Source organism: Bolinopsis microptera, chromosome 7 (genome assembly GCF_026151205.1).
Source record: "Bolinopsis microptera isolate Bmic1 chromosome 7, MBARI_Bmic_1.0, whole genome shotgun sequence".
In the NCBI taxonomy this organism is placed as follows: domain Eukaryota; kingdom Metazoa; phylum Ctenophora; class Tentaculata; order Lobata; family Bolinopsidae; genus Bolinopsis; species Bolinopsis microptera.
The window spans coordinates 340986-359458 of NC_087078.1; the positions used below are offsets into that span (position 1 = coordinate 340986).

The 18473-nt window shown below is 40.2% G+C and overlaps 2 protein-coding genes across 3 annotated transcripts; both read left to right on the forward strand.

Annotated features, from left to right (window-relative positions):
* The first annotated feature begins 8445 nt into the window (after window positions 1–8445).
* Window positions 8446–13269, forward strand: LOC134818317 (uncharacterized). 2 transcript variants are annotated; one of them, XR_010160626.1, is made up of 7 exons: window positions 8446–8745; window positions 9759–10008; window positions 10147–10283; window positions 10479–10899; window positions 11728–11996; window positions 12202–12304; window positions 12619–13269. XR_010160626.1 is itself a non-coding variant. In XM_063827830.1 (4 exons), exons 1-4 carry the CDS (start codon window positions 8524–8526, stop codon window positions 10998–11000), a joined length of 1131 nt encoding a protein of 376 aa, XP_063683900.1. In that variant the 5' UTR covers window positions 8446–8523; the 3' UTR covers window positions 11001–11089. The 2 variants fall into 2 exon arrangements, 1 of the variants encoding a protein (XP_063683900.1); XM_063827830.1 differs by lacking the exons at window positions 11728–11996; window positions 12202–12304; window positions 12619–13269 and having other exon boundaries at window positions 10479–11089.
* Window positions 13270–14625: 1356 nt separating this feature from the next.
* On the forward strand, window positions 14626–18234 carry LOC134818246 (uncharacterized). Its single transcript, XM_063827732.1, has 5 exons — window positions 14626–14752; window positions 15549–15755; window positions 16024–16146; window positions 17522–17682; window positions 17783–18234. The coding sequence occupies exons 1-5, from the start codon at window positions 14713–14715 to the stop codon at window positions 17903–17905; spliced, it is 654 nt and encodes a 217-aa protein (XP_063683802.1). The 5' UTR covers window positions 14626–14712; the 3' UTR covers window positions 17906–18234.
* The last annotated feature ends 239 nt before the right edge of the window (window positions 18235–18473 follow it).

Genomic DNA, 18473 nt, shown 5'->3' on the forward strand with positions numbered 1-18473 from the left:
AATTTCACAACTCCTAACCGCTTTCCTAATATGTGATTTGTGGTTCTGCCATCTGGTCTTAAAATTGTTAACTGTGCTTCCTACTGAAGCACGTCTGCAGACTTTATCCCTTACTAGATAGCACACCCCTACTGTGTTGCAGTCTAGTTGTCCAATGATGTTAACAGTGTACCCCGAGTGGTAGCTCTGAGCTGTTTTTGATTCACAAATATACATTCTACAGGCTTTACATCTGGAGTTACAATGATAACATCCCCCCTCTTCTATACTAGTAGGCAGAGCCACATTTTCAGTGTTAGAGTTTAAAGCTATAACATTACTATCTTCATGATACTTACGATCTTCTGAAAGTTTACTCGGAACTAAAGTTTCTTTGATAGTTTTATTACCACGATATGAAACAAATACTTTACTAGGCTGGATCACAGACTTTAAAAGGGGGTCTAGGCCAAGGATAAATTTATTCTTGTTAACTATTTTACCAATTGGAGGTAAGTTAGGGTCAAAATCACAAACTAAAGGAAAACATCTTTCACTCTTCTTACTATTAGAGCTTGTAAGGTTTTTTGAAATCAGATCATCCCGTTTAAGTAACTCAACTTTCTCAAAGGATTTATGGATAAGATCTTTATTGTAATTCCTATCTTCTAGATATTCACTAAATTCAATTTTACATTTCAAATACATATATATATATATATATATATATATATATATATATTTATTTATCCGTGCCATTTTACTGACACCACGGCATCAACTTTAACACGACTTTCCGCAAAAACCGTAAAAGATATACAACTGAAACTTTTTTGACTGGGTCAAATGCTTGAATGGCCTTCAAATCAGCATGAAAAAATAAAAATTGGCCAAGAAATAGGAGTTTTAGAGCCCAAAATTTGGACCCCCAAGTGGTGTCAAAAACGCGAATTAAATAGGTAATGATTATTTAAGGGCAATTCCACCGTGACGGACACCACGATTTTGCTGTTTTTTAAAGTTCAAACGAATGTTGTACTCGAGATGTTGTTTATTTATCAGCTCCAACTGTTTATTAGTCCACATTTGACCTTTCTACAGGTTGTGTGAAAATTTCAGACCCCTACCATTATTACTTTCTGAGATAGCACCCCTGTGACGGACGTGACGTAAATATGACACTTTTTTTGGGTGTCTACTCAGATGGTACCCAAATTTATCTCAAAAAGTTATCTATTGTATCTAATTTGGAATTACAATGATAGAAGAAGGTTTAGGGATTTCTGAGATGCCATTTTCTTAGAGATTGCTCAATTTTTGTTTGCGTGGCACCATTTTCAAATTGTGACAGACGTGACTGTGACGGACACACGTTTTTTTTTCAATTTTTCCAAATCTTCCACTTGACACTTTTATCTTGTTCAGTGACATCTACTCTGTATTCATGCCAATTTTTAGGCCTCAAATACCCCCAAGAGGTCTGCAACAGCCAAAATCGTCCATTTTGGGCATACGCTAGGGTATCAGTCTAGGGGCATCAATTATTTCTCTACTTGAACAAATTTATAACTCTGGTAAAACATTCATCACTGTTCAACGCATCATACTGTTGAGACCATCTCCTAAAAGTTTCATTACTTTAGTGTTTAAAATGTGGAAGATATTGAATTTTTACTTCAAAAATATGCGAAAATAGGGTTAAGTCCAAATGATTGAGAACATCAGTAATAAGGTCCTTAACACAGCAAGATCACTGTCACGCAAAGTTCAGGCTCCTGATGACCAGACATCATTACATCTTCCAATCAGGGTCATATCTACTTATGGTAGTGATGATGATCTGGTGTCTGTGACTAAGAAGTATGAAGAACACCTCTCAAGAACGAGGAGTTTCAGTGAAAGTGACACTGCTGAAACATCCCAAGAGACCTCCACAACATCCGCCACGCCTAGGAAGACAATTTTCAGTTACACAAAGAAAACAGGGCCAAGCCTAAAATCTCGCCTCGTCAAATTGAAAGAACTTGCTTTAGGAGCTCAACATGGCCCAACCAGCAAATGCAATGTGCCAAGATGCAAATGTTGTGAACTTGTCAAAGGCACCCGTGAATTCAAAGTGAACGGCAAGAAGGTTAAAGCTTCCCCTGGAAACTGCCAGAGCTACAACATCATTTATCTATTCCAATGTAGTGTCTGTGGAAAGGCTTACGTCGGTCGCACAACTCGATCTCTACGGGTTAGGACTGGAGAACATAGGGTCAAATATTATAAACTTTTAAATGGTGATAAGGTAGATGAAACAAGTGATGAATATAGTTTGGGTTTACATTTGTTGGATCATGGTTTTAGACAAAGGGAAGATTTTAACAAAATTTTTAATGTGTCAATTATTGATAATTCTAGTCCTAAAACTTTGGATGTCCGTGAACATAAATATATTCAACTACTCAAGACTTTAAAACCTTTGGGAATTAACACTATAAATCCTTTTGGCCTTCCTTTACTCCTAACATCTTAATTTTAACTTTATTACCGTTTTAAGAGTGTTCAGATTTTTAAAGGAATTTTGGGTTTTACTAACTTTTTACAATTTCTAGGGCTTATGTCACTGAAGATGACGCCTTGCAACATGTTTGACGATAGCCTGTAGATTGATAGTTTGATCTCAGTATTTACAACAATTCATCTAGTTTGATTGATTCAAAGGGAAACAAATTCCTCTGTAAGTCCATTTTTTGTGCCTTTTACCTCTGAAAAAGTTGTAAGCAAATAAAATGGCAAAAAATCAGTAAATTAAATTATTGAATTGCATATGATGTTATTTGATAGTCTAGTCAACATAGTCAACACAATCCAACCTTATTTGACTTCTATTTGTCTTGGTTTTAGTCAAAATAATGGAAATATGGATAAAAATGGCTAAAAGTGAGCCGTATGCCCATATATGGGCATATACAAAATTATACATAACTCGGTCATTTTCTGTCCAATTTTTGATTTGACGACATAGTTTTGTTGAGGACGGCCTCAGCTTTAAGAAAAATGCCTTTAAAGTCTGTTTAAAGATTTTTTGGAGCATTTTCAAAAAAATGTGACGGACGCGACAAGTTGGGACCCCCCTTACAAAATTTTTTTCTTAAAAGATACAAGCCTGATAATTTCTACGGTACTCCCTTACCTTCAGAAGAGATAGGTTACAGTGGTTTTTTGAATATAAATAGCACTATGTGGCTCTGAAAAAACTTTTTTGCTTAATTTTGTGACGGACGTGACACCATCTTTGTGGAAATTTTTTAGAAAAAGTATTTGAGTCACGGTTTTGAAACTTTGCATAGCTCTCATTCTTATGCATATGCCTAAGTGTATGGAATTTCATAGAGAAATATTGCTGCATACCCAAACTATGGCCCTTTGAAAATTTGAACGATTTTTTTCATTTCCGAGTAGTGTTCCTTTGAATGAGAAAAATCAAAAGTTAACGCAATATGAAACAAAAAACTTTTGTTGACTTGTAAGGTTAAGAGTCTAATGAACATATTTTAACCAAAATTAGGTGCCTATCTTAACATTTTTCATTTTCACCAAGTGGAACCTTACCGTGGAATTGCCCTTAAGTCTCTTGAGTCTTGACACCACTTTAGGGTTAGACGGGTTCCTGCTAGTTTACATAAAGAGCTAAAGGTTTTACTTAATGCAGATTATAGGATTATAGATGCTTTGAAATCGAATTAAAACAATATTTAAAAAAATATTGTCTTATTAACCTTAGCATTGAAATTAAAGCAAAGCACATGTACTCAATTAGGGTAATGTATCATTATTAATAGAGTTTTCGTTTTTTCCCGACGATCTGAACAATATATAGCTATGGTTACAAATTTTAATTTGTATCATTGAATCTTGAGATTTAAATCTTGAATCGGCCCTGCAGGTAGGTAATCAAGGTGCTGTATACAGATTACATGACGTGTTCGTGTCAAGCTCAGTAAATTACCTCATTACAGCAGAAAGACATTATGTAGATGAGTTGTCTCCCACACAGTTACCTTGGTTACTACCTTGGTTAGTGGTTACTACCTTGCTCCTGGTTGCCTTGGTAATACTACCTTCATATTATAAGGGCTGCAATTAAACAGGCAGTATAATGTGTCTCATGGATCTGCGTTATAAGTGGGTAAGTGGTCATCATGACAACACTAGTGGTCACTATTATAATGTGGGGAGGTAGTGACACCAGTTATACTGTGTGCCTCTAATCTTGAGTCGTGTCACCATGACAACATTGAAGACCTCACAACCACATAAACAGTGGCTGTTCTTTAAAATAGCAGGGTTAGTATTCACCACCGCCTATTTTACATCACCGTAATTATCATGCGAGGGATTAGAGAAGGGAGGAGAAGGATTGAGTGCCTTGCACCTTGCATAATGGTTTCCATGGTTACTGGCATGTATAAGCCACATTAGACTACGACCCAGAGGGTAATTAGAACACGTTTGCAGCAACCCTCTAGTGTTGTCATGGTGAAACTACTCTAGTGTTGTCATGGTGACACTACTCTAGTGGCCTCCACTCTTGCAGGTGGTTTGGTTGGTTTGTAGTGTTTAGTTCTGTATTGAAAATTGTTAACACTTTGTTAGCAGTGTATATTGTTTATTGTTGTAGGTGGAACTGTCGCGGAAGCTACGTCTGCTTGCAACTCTACTAGGCCTTTAATACTTTAATAGGTTCCTGGTCGCAGCTGCTAGTAACTACTTAACTATTGAGCTATTGGGTGCAGTGATCCTCTCTCTCATACCCTGGGTTCTACTGCAGATTAGGCAGGGTGCAGGCCGCAGGCCGCAGGGGTGCTAGAAGGGTTGCTAGGCATGGTGCAGGGGTGCTAGGAGGGTTGCTAGGCAGGGTGCAGGGGTGCTAGGAGGGTTGCTAGGCAGGGTGCAGGGGTGCTAGGAGGGTTGCTAGGAGGGTTGCTAGGCAGGGTACAGGGGTGCTAGGAGGGTTGCTAGGTGCAGGGTTGCTAGGAGGGTTGCTAGGAGGGTTGCTAGGCAGGGTTGCTAGGCAGGGTTGCTAGGCAGGGTTGCTAGGATATAGGACACACCACGACAGGATTAGCTTCTTCTTTACTGATCAGTACTTTGTTTCTTGTCTTACTCGCTCTTCTCGTCACATTAACGTGTGTTTTCAGTACTGCTCCTTGATTGTACGGTATTTCCTGATTATTAGTCAAACAGAGCTTGTTTCCATGGTTACTGTAGTTGCTCCATCACAGAGCTTGTTTCCATGGTTACTGTAGTTTCTCCATCACAGAGCTTGTTTCCATGGTTACTGTAGTTTCTCCATCACAGAGCTTGTTTCCATGGTTACTGTAGTTGCTCCATCACAGAGCTTGTTTCCATGGTTACTGTAGTTTCTCCATCACAGAGCTTGTTTCCATGGTTACTGTAGTTTCTCCATCACAGAGCTTGTTTCACAGCTCCATGTTGCGGTGTAGTTGGTCCATGTTGCACTGTAACAGAGTATAAGCTCATCACGTGACACTATAACTCCTTATATGGGCATCACGTGACAACAGTGTAGTGAAGTAGTGTTATCCCTTCATATAAACTTGTTAGCGAGTGTCTCACTTTAGGTTAACAGGCAATGGTAACCCTGGTTACGCCACCGTTAGCATGCAATGGTAACCCTGGTTACGCCACTGTTAGCATGCAATGGTAACCCTGGTTACGCCACTGTTAGCATGCAATAGTAACCCTGGTTACGCTACTGTTAGCATGCGATGGTAACCCTGGTTACGCCACTGTTAGCATGCAATGGTAACCCTGGTTACGCCACTGTTAGCATGCAATAGTAACCCTGGTTACGCCACTGTTAGCATGCAATAGTAACCCTGGTTACGCCACTGTTAGCATGCGATGGTAACCCTGGTTACGCCACTGTTAGCATGCAATGGTAACCCTGGTTACGCTACTGTTAGCATGCGATGGTAACCCTGGTTACGCCCACTGTTAGCAGGGTGTTTGCAGTAGTAGTGGTATTAGTTGTGTAGGTTAGGTAGGTTATGCCACAGCTGTAGTAGGGTACTAGTTACTACAGTGTCACCTCTATATAAGTCTATAGATACTGTTTCATTGTTTTAGTGTGTAATTAGGATCATTTGATGATGATGTAAGCTCACCTGGAGTCTGGAATACACTTGGTGACCTACCACTGCTTGGTAGATTCGCAGTTTTAATTTTAGCGTTGTTAGAACTTTCCTTGTGTTCTATTTCCCGCACTTCTAGACAGCATATTGTTTTATAAGTTAATAAGTGATATCCAGTAAAACAGATGCTGTACATACAAATATGTACAATTGTCAGCATTGTTGTAGATATACTTATTATGTTGACACATTTTTCAGCTGCGATATCACCATGACAACCTGTATCCTTAATTACCTACACTTTCAACACCTCCGCACTGATAGGGTTGTCATGCAGTTGTCATGGTGACTCCCTGAAGTTACCCTGAAATTAGATTTCCCAGTTTAAACGTGTCTAATGAGGTTTAACTCTTTAGAGTGTTTGGGGAACTCACATCACGTGTGTTAGGTTGCTTGTTTGCTTGTTTGCATGTATGTTTTCTCTTAGTGGTAGTAGAGACGTATAGAGTGTAAACTTTACAGCTCTGGACTTGTTACCACTGTTATACTGTTGTAGTGGCGGTTTGTTATTTACTTGTTGTTCTGCAGACAATATTCTCAACTTGGCACCTCTCCAAGTCTACACTTATTCATGCTGTACGTTAATACAATTTCTAACTAGTTGCTAAGGAACGCACGTGTTCAAGCGTGCCCAGAAAAGTGCACAGTTGCACATGTTTTACAGGGTTCTACTGTTACTCTGTTGCTCTGTTAGTAGTGATACTCTGATAATATATACTACTGGTAATATATACTACTACTATATACACTGGTAATATAATTACCAGTGTAACTGAGGGCTGCAAACTTAATACCCATCAGATAACCAGATTATCGTATTATTGGAAGCGAACTGGAATTTGATAAAAACACGCCCACTGCATTGCTAAAATACCAACTGTTGTCTGTTCTTTCGTTGTTGCTTGCAGTCACAGTACTAAGTTCTCACATAGCAACACATGAACACAATGTCACTAAGTAATAGTAAATTTATTCTCATATGATTCCTCAGAACTAGTTATACAACTATCCGACTATCCTACTGTTCAACACCCACACACTGACACTCGGGTACGGGTGTGTTAGTCACCCACACGAGCCTCATGAGCCGCCCCTAGCCTACTGTTATGCTGAATAATATTTGTCACTTAGTTTAGCTGAACTTGTAGTGCATTGTAGCAGGATATCTCTAATTTCACGTTAGGTACTTCTAAGGTTTTAATCCTTTAATTGCTCTATTCGTCATACCTTAATCAAATTCCATTTAATTAGCTTTACTTGTTTATTTGACGGACCAGCTATTCTGTAGAGCTGTGTCGATGCAACGTTAAGCTACTGTCTCGTGTCGTTGTTAATTGTTGATCAAGCTATTTACTCTAGTAGCAGAGTGTAGTCGAGCTATTCTAAAGCTCAACACGTTTTTTCAATTTAATGTTACTTGTTAGTATTAAAGTGTAAACAGTGCATGTTTTAGTTTAACATGTAAAGCTAAGTCATTTTGTCCAACCAAGCGTTAAATAGAGAGTCCATGAGGGCTCCCCCTATATCCAGAGCAAAAGAGTTCTCTCCCTATATCCAGAGCAAAGGAGTTCGTATTTAAACCCTACTGAGTATTGAAGCACGTTAGTTTGATGAAGGAGTTGTTTATTTCTCATCGTGTTTCTGATCCGACGTTTTAGCGAATACTCAATTTAACCTACCGACTCTTACAGACAGCACTTATTTGAGCAGTTAGCCATCTTGGTTAGTTAGTTGCTCATAATCTGGGCTGCTTACTGTGTCCGAAACGTTTTTGATAGAAAATTAAATTTCCATATTTCTGATTGCGTTTTCATTTATAGCCACGTTAATATGATACTTCCCTGTAAGTATTTCTTTGTGTGTTGTTCTGAATTCTGACTGTTATTTACGTGGTAGCCAAGACAATCATGAGAACCAATATTATACTGCCTTATATGGGTATCACGTGGTTCTTAATTTCCTTATATGGTAGTGTTGTCAAGGTTACATACTAAGATTTATATTCGATGATTGTTAAAAAATTGTCAAAATAAACTTTAGAGTGGCTCTTAATTGAACAATTAACTATTTTCTGCTCATAATCTGGGGTCACATTTCATTTGATGCTCTAGTAACTTAGTAATGCCACCTTGCTACCTAATAGCGGTCTAATTTTTCGGATTTTCATTACTTCAATTGATATTTGAGTTACATCTATGACGTTTTGATGACAAAATGCCAATAACCCTCTCTCGGATGACGCTGCCTTAACTAGATAAAATTCAGGTAAATGTGACGATTACCGTGATGTCATGATGCTGTGTTACCATAGTAACCGTGATGTATAACAGTAGTGTGTCAGATGCGTGATGTTGTAGTGTTAGACACAGGAACACACTCTACAAAAGCCGGTTTCAGCGGTGAGAGTGTTCCCCGCCTTATCACGCCTACTGTAGTAGGACATGATTACACAGGAGACTCGGTAAGGTATGTGGGGAGCGAAGCGTTGAAGAGAAGGAGCAAGGTAAAGATAGTACAACCAGTCAGAAGAGGCAGAATACACAACTGGGACGACATTGAGCAGGTAAATCGGACTACATAGTGCATGGTCCGCATATGTATTTATACATAATATAATAACATAAAGTACCCTCCCTCACTGTAGACTATAACATAAAGTACCCTCCCTCACTGTAGACTATAACGTAAAGTACCCTCCCTCACTGTAGACTATAACACAAAGTACCCTCCCTCACTGTAGACTATAACACAAAGTACCCTCCCTCACTGTAGACTATAACACAAAGTACCCTCCCTCACTGTAGACTATAACATAAAGTACCCTCCTTCAGTGTAGACTATAACATAAAGTACCAGCTCCCTCACTGTAGACTATAACACAAAGTACCCTCCCATACTGTAGACTATAACATAAAGTACCCTCCTTCAGTGTAGACTATAACATAAAGTACCCTCCCTCACTGTAGACTATAACATAAAGTACCTTCCCCTCACTGTAGACTATAACCTAAAGTACCCTCCCTCACTGTAGACTATAACATAAAGTACCCTCACTCACTGTAGACTATAACATAAAGTACCCTCCTTCAGTGTAGACTATAACATAAAGTACCCTCCCTCACTGTAGAGTATAACATAAAGTACCCTCCTATCAGTGCAGACTATAACATAAAGTACGCTCCCTCACTGTAGACTATAACATAAAGTACCCTCCCTCACTGTAGACTATAACATAAAGTACCCTCCCTCACTGTAGACTATAACATAAAGTACCTTCCCCTCACTGTAGACTATAACATAATGTACCCTCCCTCACTGTAGACTATAACATAAAGTACCCTCACTCACTGTAGACTATAACATAAAGTACCCTCCTTCAGTGTAGACTATAACATAAAGTACCCTCCCTCACTGTAGAGTATAACATAAAGTACCCTCCTATCAGTGCAGACTATAACATAAAGTACGCTCCCTCACTGTAGACTATAACATAAAGTACCAGCTCCCTCACTGTAGACTATAACATAAAGTACCCTCCTTCAGTGTAGACTATAGCATAAAGTACCCTCCTATCAGGTGTGGCAACATACACTAGAGGTGGAGTTAAGTGTAGATCCTGAGCTACACCCAGTCCTCCTTACTGAGTCTACTCAGGAACCGGTTAGGCACAGGGAGAGGAAGACTGAGATCTTCTTCGAGACCCTGAGAGTTCCTCAGTTCTCCCTAGCAACCCAGTCTGTCCTGGCATTGCATGCGGAGGGGTGCACGTCGGGTGTTGTGGTGGATATTGGAGCTGGACATGCTGCCGTGGTTCCTGTGCTGGAGGGTGAGTGTCTATTACTAATAGTATTACTTCTACTGTTACTAATACCCTAGCTAGTTAGCTGGAGTATCAGGCTATCTCTTTCTCATTGTCAAACCAAAAATAGAGACCTCCATGTCTAACGAAGTATCATATTTTCAGGTAAGCTGATTCCGTACGCTCTCGAGCCGATGTCAAGAAGTGGAGAGGATCTGACTAAACGACTTTTAGTCTCTCTGAAACAGTATGGATTTAGAAACGATCTCCACACCCACTGGGATATTGCTAATCACATTAAAGTTAGTTTAGTTATGAAAATGTAACCTCAGTTTAATCACGAGGGTTTCCTTAGTTATACGGTCGAGCCTGTGAAACGGAAATAAATTTCTTTGTCTCGTACATACTTTATTTTCGGTCGAACAGGGCGTCTAAATCAGGAAGTTTTAGGAAGAGTGATTTAAAATTCAAGCCCAGTTATCACTCCATTATCTCAGGAGACGATGAGTTGTTTAGATCCGCCCTGCTCCGGACACTACACCCTGCCTGACCTGTCAGAGATCACCCTGTCCCCCTCCCAACGGTCCCTCCCCGGCACCCTGCTGGAGGGTCCTGGTTACCATGGTAACACCCTGATGGAGGGTCCTGACTCAGTGCAATCCTCCTTCTCATCCGCTATATCCCGGCTTGACCAGGATATGAGCGCCATGTTGTGCCGCCATGTGGTGCTAGCGGGCGGAACTACAGACTGTCCCGGCTTCAGAGCGCACTTGTTACGGAGTCTGGAGGCGGCCGGCGCCATGGTAACAATGACTCAGGGGGCAGGGAGCAGAGCAAGTAGTGGGAGGTACAAATCCTGGGTTGGAGGGTCCGTGCTCGCCTCCCTCTCTACCTTCTCTAGAATGAGTGTGTTGAGAAGTGAGTATGAGGAGGCTGGGTCCGGCCTCATCAATAGACGGTGTAGAATGGAGGATGGGTCGGACGATATATACGGACTATATGGGTTCAGTGGTTCTTAGGGTTCAGATAACTAAATTTATGTTGCGTGAAGTGTATATTTACTCCTGATGTTATAATGTTATGATGGTATTTATTTGATCACTAATTTAAGAGAAATGTCCGGCTCTATCTCGATCATTAGCGGCTGTATCCCGCGACTTTTAGTCTATACTATATCAAAACATCAACCCAGCCCGCCTCCGATCAGTCACATCCCCAGTGCACATGTAGCTAGCACTCACTCACTACACGCTCCAGATAGTCGCCCTGTCGCAGTGAGTGCTGAGTGCACTGGGGATTGTAATAACAAATAGCAGGGAACCGCTGGAAACGCCAGACTGCGGGTAAAGAGCCGTACTTGTCACCCAGCTCCTTTAAGAGGGGGGTTCACAGAGGGCTCCTGTTGCAAATCATTAGAGCTTAAGTACTCCGGCGACGAACTGATTCCTACCTGCCCGGTATGAGTCATTGTTCTCCAACTGCTATTCAATTTCAAATCAATGTGGCCATCTTGAGAGCCCTGATCTGATTAAGATAAATTCTGTAACGTAGTCTTCATACCCATAAAGCATACCAGCCAATACGTTACTCCTTCATAAACGTTAGCGTCAGTCTCTCACTTCGCACATTTCTTATTATCCGCTCAAACATGTTTTTGTCAAGTTTCCTTCAGTTTCTAGTGTTTGTCACCCTCCAGTGGGCCTCTCTCTCTAAACCCACCACCAGATCCATTACCGGGACCTTCAGTACGAGCCGGAGTCCTCCTGCAGCTACACGCTCCTCAACGGAGGCGACGAGAGGAAACGAGGGAACCAACGGCGGCTACACCACCACCACCCCAGTAGGGGATAAGAAGATAAAAACCAACAAGATGGAAGATACGACCTCTACCTCCTGGGTCACCGGACCCTCTACTTCAGAGAACGGGGTGGTTCCCGGGGTAACCAGCTCACCTAACTACAACCAACAAGTCAACAGACCTTACTGCATCATCAACGGACAGTTCTATTACGCAGGTTAGTGTTACCATAGTTACACCACTAGAGCAGGTTAGTGTTCATTGTTGATTTGGTTTATTAAAATGTTTCAGTAAGAAAAGGGTAATAATTGTTTAGAATTATTAAGTAATTTGTTTGCACTGCTAAGGTCGTGTAAGTATAAAGTTTAACGGCGTTATGAATAAATAATAAATACATTTTTACAATTATCCACTTTCATTAGGTCCACAGAAGATCTACTTTGGTTGTTTCTTCGTGTGCGAGTGTTTGGGATACGGAGAGTTCGCTTGCTCGCCTCTCTGCAAGCCGGTAAGAACATTTTCAGGGTATTTCACTTTTAATACGTTAGTGAACGTTCGACGGATTTATATCATAAACTTTTTCCGGCTTTATCTGTTTAACATTTTAAACCTGTGAAGATTTAGGTTTTTAGTTATAAGTCTGGGAGTGCTATGAGTATCAAATGATGGTTACTATGGTTACTGTAGTACCCCGAATGCTCATGCGGATTGCAGAGGTTGATTTTATAATATCTGCTGAGACGATCAATTGCATGATTTTAAAGTTATTCCAATTACTCGCGACTTTGCACGATTAAACAATAAGTACCAACTGTAAGAATTATAACAGAATCTATCAGAAAAGTGTGATCAAAAGTGATTTAAGTAATTTTATGATTCCTCTCTCGAATTCCGAGTTCATTAGAATTGATTGATTGTCCTCAATAACAGCCCCCAACCTCAATTCTGGTGTTCCTTTTACCTAACATTCCCCTAAGCGCTCATTTCAGGAGAATAAGCCGTGTCCCAGTAACAGGTGGATGAAGGAAAGGAGGGGGTGTTGCGACGAGTACATCTGCCTGGGATGAGAGGGTTTCCTGTTACGGTGACGTCACTCATGATAACACTTCCTGTTACAGTGACGTCACTCATGAGAGCACTTCCTGTTACGGTGATGTCACTGATTAGCTGCAAAAACCCTGCAGAGAAAGAGCAGACAAATATGTTCATGGGATGAGCGCAAACAATGACTTGGTGTCGTTTAAATCAGTTGTAACTGTTGGATGGCTGATAATCCCCAGTTCAAACAAGGACTTCAGGCACTGAGGGGCTAAGTGTGAGACACTAATTCAACACTGACTCCGAGTTGTTTAATTTAATAAGTTTATTTTTGTAGTAATTTAATGATTCATAGGTTTTTCATATGATCAAATGTTTTGTTTTTATACGAATAGTGGTGCGGTTGATGAGCTAGCAAATTTGTTTCTGCATCAGATGATTTAATAACGATGAAAAGTGACATAGTCTTACTTGTTGATATCTCCTCACGTCCTAAAATGGCGTCTCTCTCGTCTCTTATATTGGACAACTATAACTCTAATTATTCAACAATAACTCCATTCGCAAGCGACCCTGAATTTAAAGTTATTTCGTATTCCAACAATCTTTAGACAAAGGTGTCCTGAATTAATAAAGTTCAAAAATAGCACATAATTTTATATTTCCAAAATGGAACGAGCGAGAGATTTAAGACTAAGAGCTGCTTGAGAATTCGACAAGCTAATTTTATACAAACTTTTGCAGGCAGTTTTTGCTTGACTGCTATAACAAGCTGAATTGTACTTGTTCTCGCTGACATACAGCGTTCTCGCACTGCTGACACTCTAACTCTACTGCTCTTACGTGGTGCTCTTACAGAGTGTAATGCTCGGCCTCGCCTCATTTGTACACTCGGCCTCGCCTCATTTGTACACTCGGCCTCGCCTCATTTGTACACTCGGCCTCGCCTCATTTCTTTATGTCAAGCTCGTGTATCGCGTAACGTTTTACTTTTCGTTGCGTTCAAACTGTTTATCTTTTTGTTTCGTTATTACCTGAAACTTTGAAAATCAAACAGTTCCAGAGTTAACAATTATCTTTTTTATTTTGTGTTCCTCTTTTTGAGCACTATACTCATTGGTGCTGTAAAATCTAGCAAGCCTACCTCATTGGTGCTGTAAAATCTAGCAAGCCTACCTCATTGGTGCTGTAAAATCTAGCAAGCCTACCTCATTGGTGCTGTAAAATCTAGCAAGCCTACCTCATTGGTGCTGTAAAATCTAGCAAGCATTTAAGAGCTAATAAATGGGCATAGTACTAATACTGCGAGAGAATTGCGTCTGTTTGTCCTCAGAATATCTAGTTACTAGGCAACTAGTTACTAGGCAACTGGTTACTAGGCAACTGGTTACTAGGTATCAGATCTAGCACAGTTTTACTTTTGCCTTTGTTTTGAAATTAACTAGTAAGATTATAAATATGGACTTTGGTTTGTGCGGCCGATAATACTAATATAACGAAACCTTTACTTGGGACCTTTACTTTGGACTGTCGCTAAATAACTTCTGCCGATCACAACCTTGTATTCTTCCAGTCTAATCGTGAGATTTATTCCTTCATTCATTCCTTCATCAAGATGAAACGTTATTGGTCAACGGTAAAAACTAAAAACGTCCTTTGCTTACCAGATGAGCAGATGGCATTCGAAGACGTATCACCAGCTTATCACCAATATAAACAGACAATTAACTAATATCTGCGTCATTGTGTTGCCTAGTAACCAGTTGCCTAGTAACCATTGTGCCACCCTGATATCTTAATTCCTTCACAGTTCATAGTTTATACCTCGACCAGATGTAAATAAGAGAAGGGAAGAGAAGAAGTGCAACTTTAAATATAAGAGAAGAGAGTTAGCAATGTCAAAGCCAGGAACCCCAGCACCGCCTACATCGCCAGGTACGATAATATTCCACTACTTACTTTTAGTTACCATGGTTACAGTTACTATTACTAGTAATACTACTACTACTACATAAATAGCCAAACAATACTACTTACTATTACTATTACTACTATCTAGCTAAACAGTAATAATATTCCACTACTTACTATTAGTATTACTACTACTACATATCTAGCTAAACAATGATTCATATTACAAATGAGTTGTGTCTGCACATGCTGCTTCTGTTGTAGCTGAGGAATTATTTCATAGCACTAGATATAAAGGGTAAAACTGAAATAAGGACAACGGACAACGGACATGACACTTATGATAGCATTTGTCATGGTAACGGACATGATACTTATGATAGCAGTTGTGTCCAGGCATCAGATTGGTTGATCCGTTGCCACTTGAGGGAGTGGTTGTTCCGTAATGCCATGCAATCTCTGAAGGCGAGCCTCCCCTATGCCATGGGGAGAGGTACGTATCGAGAATGACTTGGAGGTAAAATTTGTAAAGTCAAAAACGTCTTTTCTCTACGTTGCATGCTACCCTGATTATTATGAGCCGAAAATGTTTCTCCGTACCCACCCTAGCTATGATCTTCGAATGGCCAAAAAAGTGCCGACGTAATAGAAAAACGTAAAATTTGGCCCTTAGATTTTAAATAAATGAGTGATTTGTTGCGGAGAACTGAGAAAATCGCGATTTCTCATTTCGCACATGCCGCGATTAATGTTTTACCACTCGAGACAGTGGTTGCTTGGTTACGACTATAAAATGCAACTAACACACTAGTCTCCACAGTCCCGGTACAAGTAGCTCCAGTATCAGCTCCAGCTCCAGCTCCAGCTCCAGTAGCAGCAGTCCCAGTCCCTCCCGGGACTGGAGTACCGGCAGTAGAGACAGTAGAGCAGAACCACGTCCTGGATGGGAATGTTAATGGAGCTGTAGATGGAGCCCCTATCTCACTACAACCCATGGATTCAACTGCAGCTGGGACTCCCGGACCAGGTACAGTTGCCTAGTAACCAGGTACTTAGTAACCAGTTGCCTAGTAACCAGTTGCCTTGTAACTAGTTGTCTAGTAACCAGTTGCCTAGTAACCAGGTGTCTAGTAACCAGTTGCCTAGTAACCAGTTGCCTAGTAACCAGTTGCCTAGTTACCAGTTGCCTAGTAACCAGTTGTATGTAATGCTCAAAACATAGCCTCAATCAGACTCATTAGTCAATAGAGGTTAATCTTTACTTTACTTATTGTAAAATTATAGCTCACTCTCAGAGTTCACAACGTTGCCAAGTTCGACCCCAGTACCGGAGCCAGCTCCGGAGCCTGAAGAGGAAATTCCCAAACCAACCTGGTCTCACAGCCTTTTTGGCTGCTTCGATATGGACATGAAACTGCGTAAGTTGTATTGTCAATAGCAAGCTAGCGTATTTAAATATGCAGTAAATATTGCCTCTTAATAGGTAGTGCGCCATCGACAGTGAGCCGCGCGTGCCGACTGTAGGATGGTTTTTTAGCGCTAATTTCGGCCAGCACAATTTTCTTCAAACAAATAGATATTGAGTATCCTTCCCGATCTCCAATTGCAACAAAAATTGGTAAGCTTACTCATAGACTTACAAGAAAAGTGTCCGAAAAATTTAAAGCATATCCAACCATTAGACATTATGTTACAGCTAAAAGCAGCGTATTTTGCCCCATTTTGATCACTATATCAACTCCGATATCCACCAAATTTTTGGGACAGTTGTGAAAGCCCTATTGGAAGGTCGTCGCAAATTTCCAGAATGATCTCATTTAAGGAACTGAAGATAAATCCGAATAATACGACAAAAATGGTCAAATTTGGACGAATTTGGTCAAATTACGCGACTTTTACAGCTACTTTTGCTCCAAAAGCCGCGCACCATCAAATATGGCACCTAGGCGAAACTCACTGATCTTTCCAAAAAGGTATGACAAATTTGGTATTGTGAAAATTCTCACAGTCTCTAGAAAACAGTGGTACAAAAATTTTTAAAATCCGAGCAAGTTTATCCTACTCTTAAGTAAATGGATAGCAATTGCAATAGCAATTAAATAAATAGCAAGCTAACGCATTTATTAAACATGCAGTAAATAATAATATATGGACAAACCATAGCGATGATTTTGACGTTGATGGACCAACATGGCCTACTTGGTGCTCAGACACAACAGGCTGGATAGCTTGTGAAGATGAGTGTTAAGAGAGTTTAACATGTGCTAGTGTAGTGGTGGAATAACAGTGTTACACTACTACAGTGGTGGTGTAATAATGCTTATTTGTGGCGTGTGATACTTGTTACCGGCTCACAGCACGCAGATCAAACAAAGTACTGGTCGCAGTACATTGGATGATACCTCTCTGTTGTTTACTACATCACTATTAGTACTAGCCGCAACGCACTTTAATTCTGATACATACATGCGAAAAATGTGCGCCAAGAATACGATAGTTGAGACGAAATGTGAAGAAAATACGCAAATTGGAAAGCTTCCAAGATTTCAAGATTTTAGGCAGTTTATTTTCGCTACTTGGGTCCGGGACTCTACGGCGTAAGACTCTACGGCGTAAGACTCTAATCCTAACCCTAACCCGCCGTAGAGTCTTACGCCGTATAGTAGAGTCCGGACCCCCACGGTGACCACTAACTGATAACCTCTCCTTTAGTTGGGTTGACTAGTTGCTTAGTAAACAGCTAGTAGGCACGGTGACCACTAACTAATAAGTATAACCTCTTCTTTACCTTAGTTGGGTTGACAATGTGCTGTCCCTGCATAACATTCGGAGCGAACGCGGAGCTTCTAGGAGAGGACTGGATGTTGTACTGTTTGTTCTGCATCTTACCGGGACCTATGTGCTACTTCGGACCTTTCATCAGAAACAAGATCCGCAAAACTTTCGAAATAGAGGTTCGTTCAGATCAATTACTTCTCGACTTCTTTATATTCATTAGATATTTAACTTTTGTCAATAAAGATTCACATTACCATGACAACCGTGTAACCCTAGGGGACAGATAACGAGGACGTACTGTCTTACTTGCTGTGTCCGTGCCTGGCAATTGTCCAAGAAACTCAACAGTTGAAATCAGCGGGCATGAAGCCTGGAGGGGAAGCTATGAACAGAGGATAGACTCTTTTAGTGATCTGAGAGCAGGTTACTAGGTTACTAGCTGGTTAATAAGTTACTAGCAGGTTGCTTGGTAACTAGCTGGTAACTAAGTGATTTTGCTTAAGATATGTTTTGAAAAGATATAGTTTTGTCAGAGGTTTGATGATTTCGCTTCAGGCAATGATCTGCTAACATCGTTTGACAGTGAATGCGTTTCTGTCACACTCTTTATAATTCAGCTTCTTATCCAGGGGTGTAACCATGGTTACACTACCTGTTCTTATCGTTACACTATATGCTGATTATTCTTCTTATTCTCTTATTCTCTTACAAGTGGATTCATGATGATACGACAACTTAGTTTTATTTCTTGATGTGGCGTTTCTGAATTATTCGCTCCCCAAATGGGTTCTTTTCAAATTTTGAACCATCACAAGAAATTATACAACAAAAATAAACATAAAATAATAGTTATCGAAATTGAACAAAACATTGAACTAAAATCGCATGCACATAAATTGAACCCATAGCATATTAAGAGTAAGATTTCAGCGTTACCATGGTTACACAACATTTACATTAAAATTGG

Bases quoted from the DNA above. Each gene is read 5' to 3' on its own strand.
- LOC134818317 (XM_063827830.1), top strand. From the start codon at position 8,524: ATGCGTGATGTTGTAGTGTTAGACACAGGAACACACTCTACAAAAGCC. The intron at 8,746-9,758 runs GTAAATCGGACT...CCCTCCTATCAG, and splicing joins ACTGGGACGACATTGAGCAG to GTGTGGCAACATACACTAGA. The intron at 10,009-10,146 runs GTGAGTGTCTAT...TCATATTTTCAG, and splicing joins CGTGGTTCCTGTGCTGGAGG to GTAAGCTGATTCCGTACGCT.
- LOC134818246 (XM_063827732.1), top strand. From the start codon at position 14,713: ATGTCAAAGCCAGGAACCCCAGCACCGCCTACATCGCCAG. The intron at 14,753-15,548 runs GTACGATAATAT...TAGTCTCCACAG, and splicing joins AGCACCGCCTACATCGCCAG to TCCCGGTACAAGTAGCTCCA. The intron at 17,683-17,782 runs GTTCGTTCAGAT...GTGTAACCCTAG, and splicing joins GCAAAACTTTCGAAATAGAG to GGGACAGATAACGAGGACGT.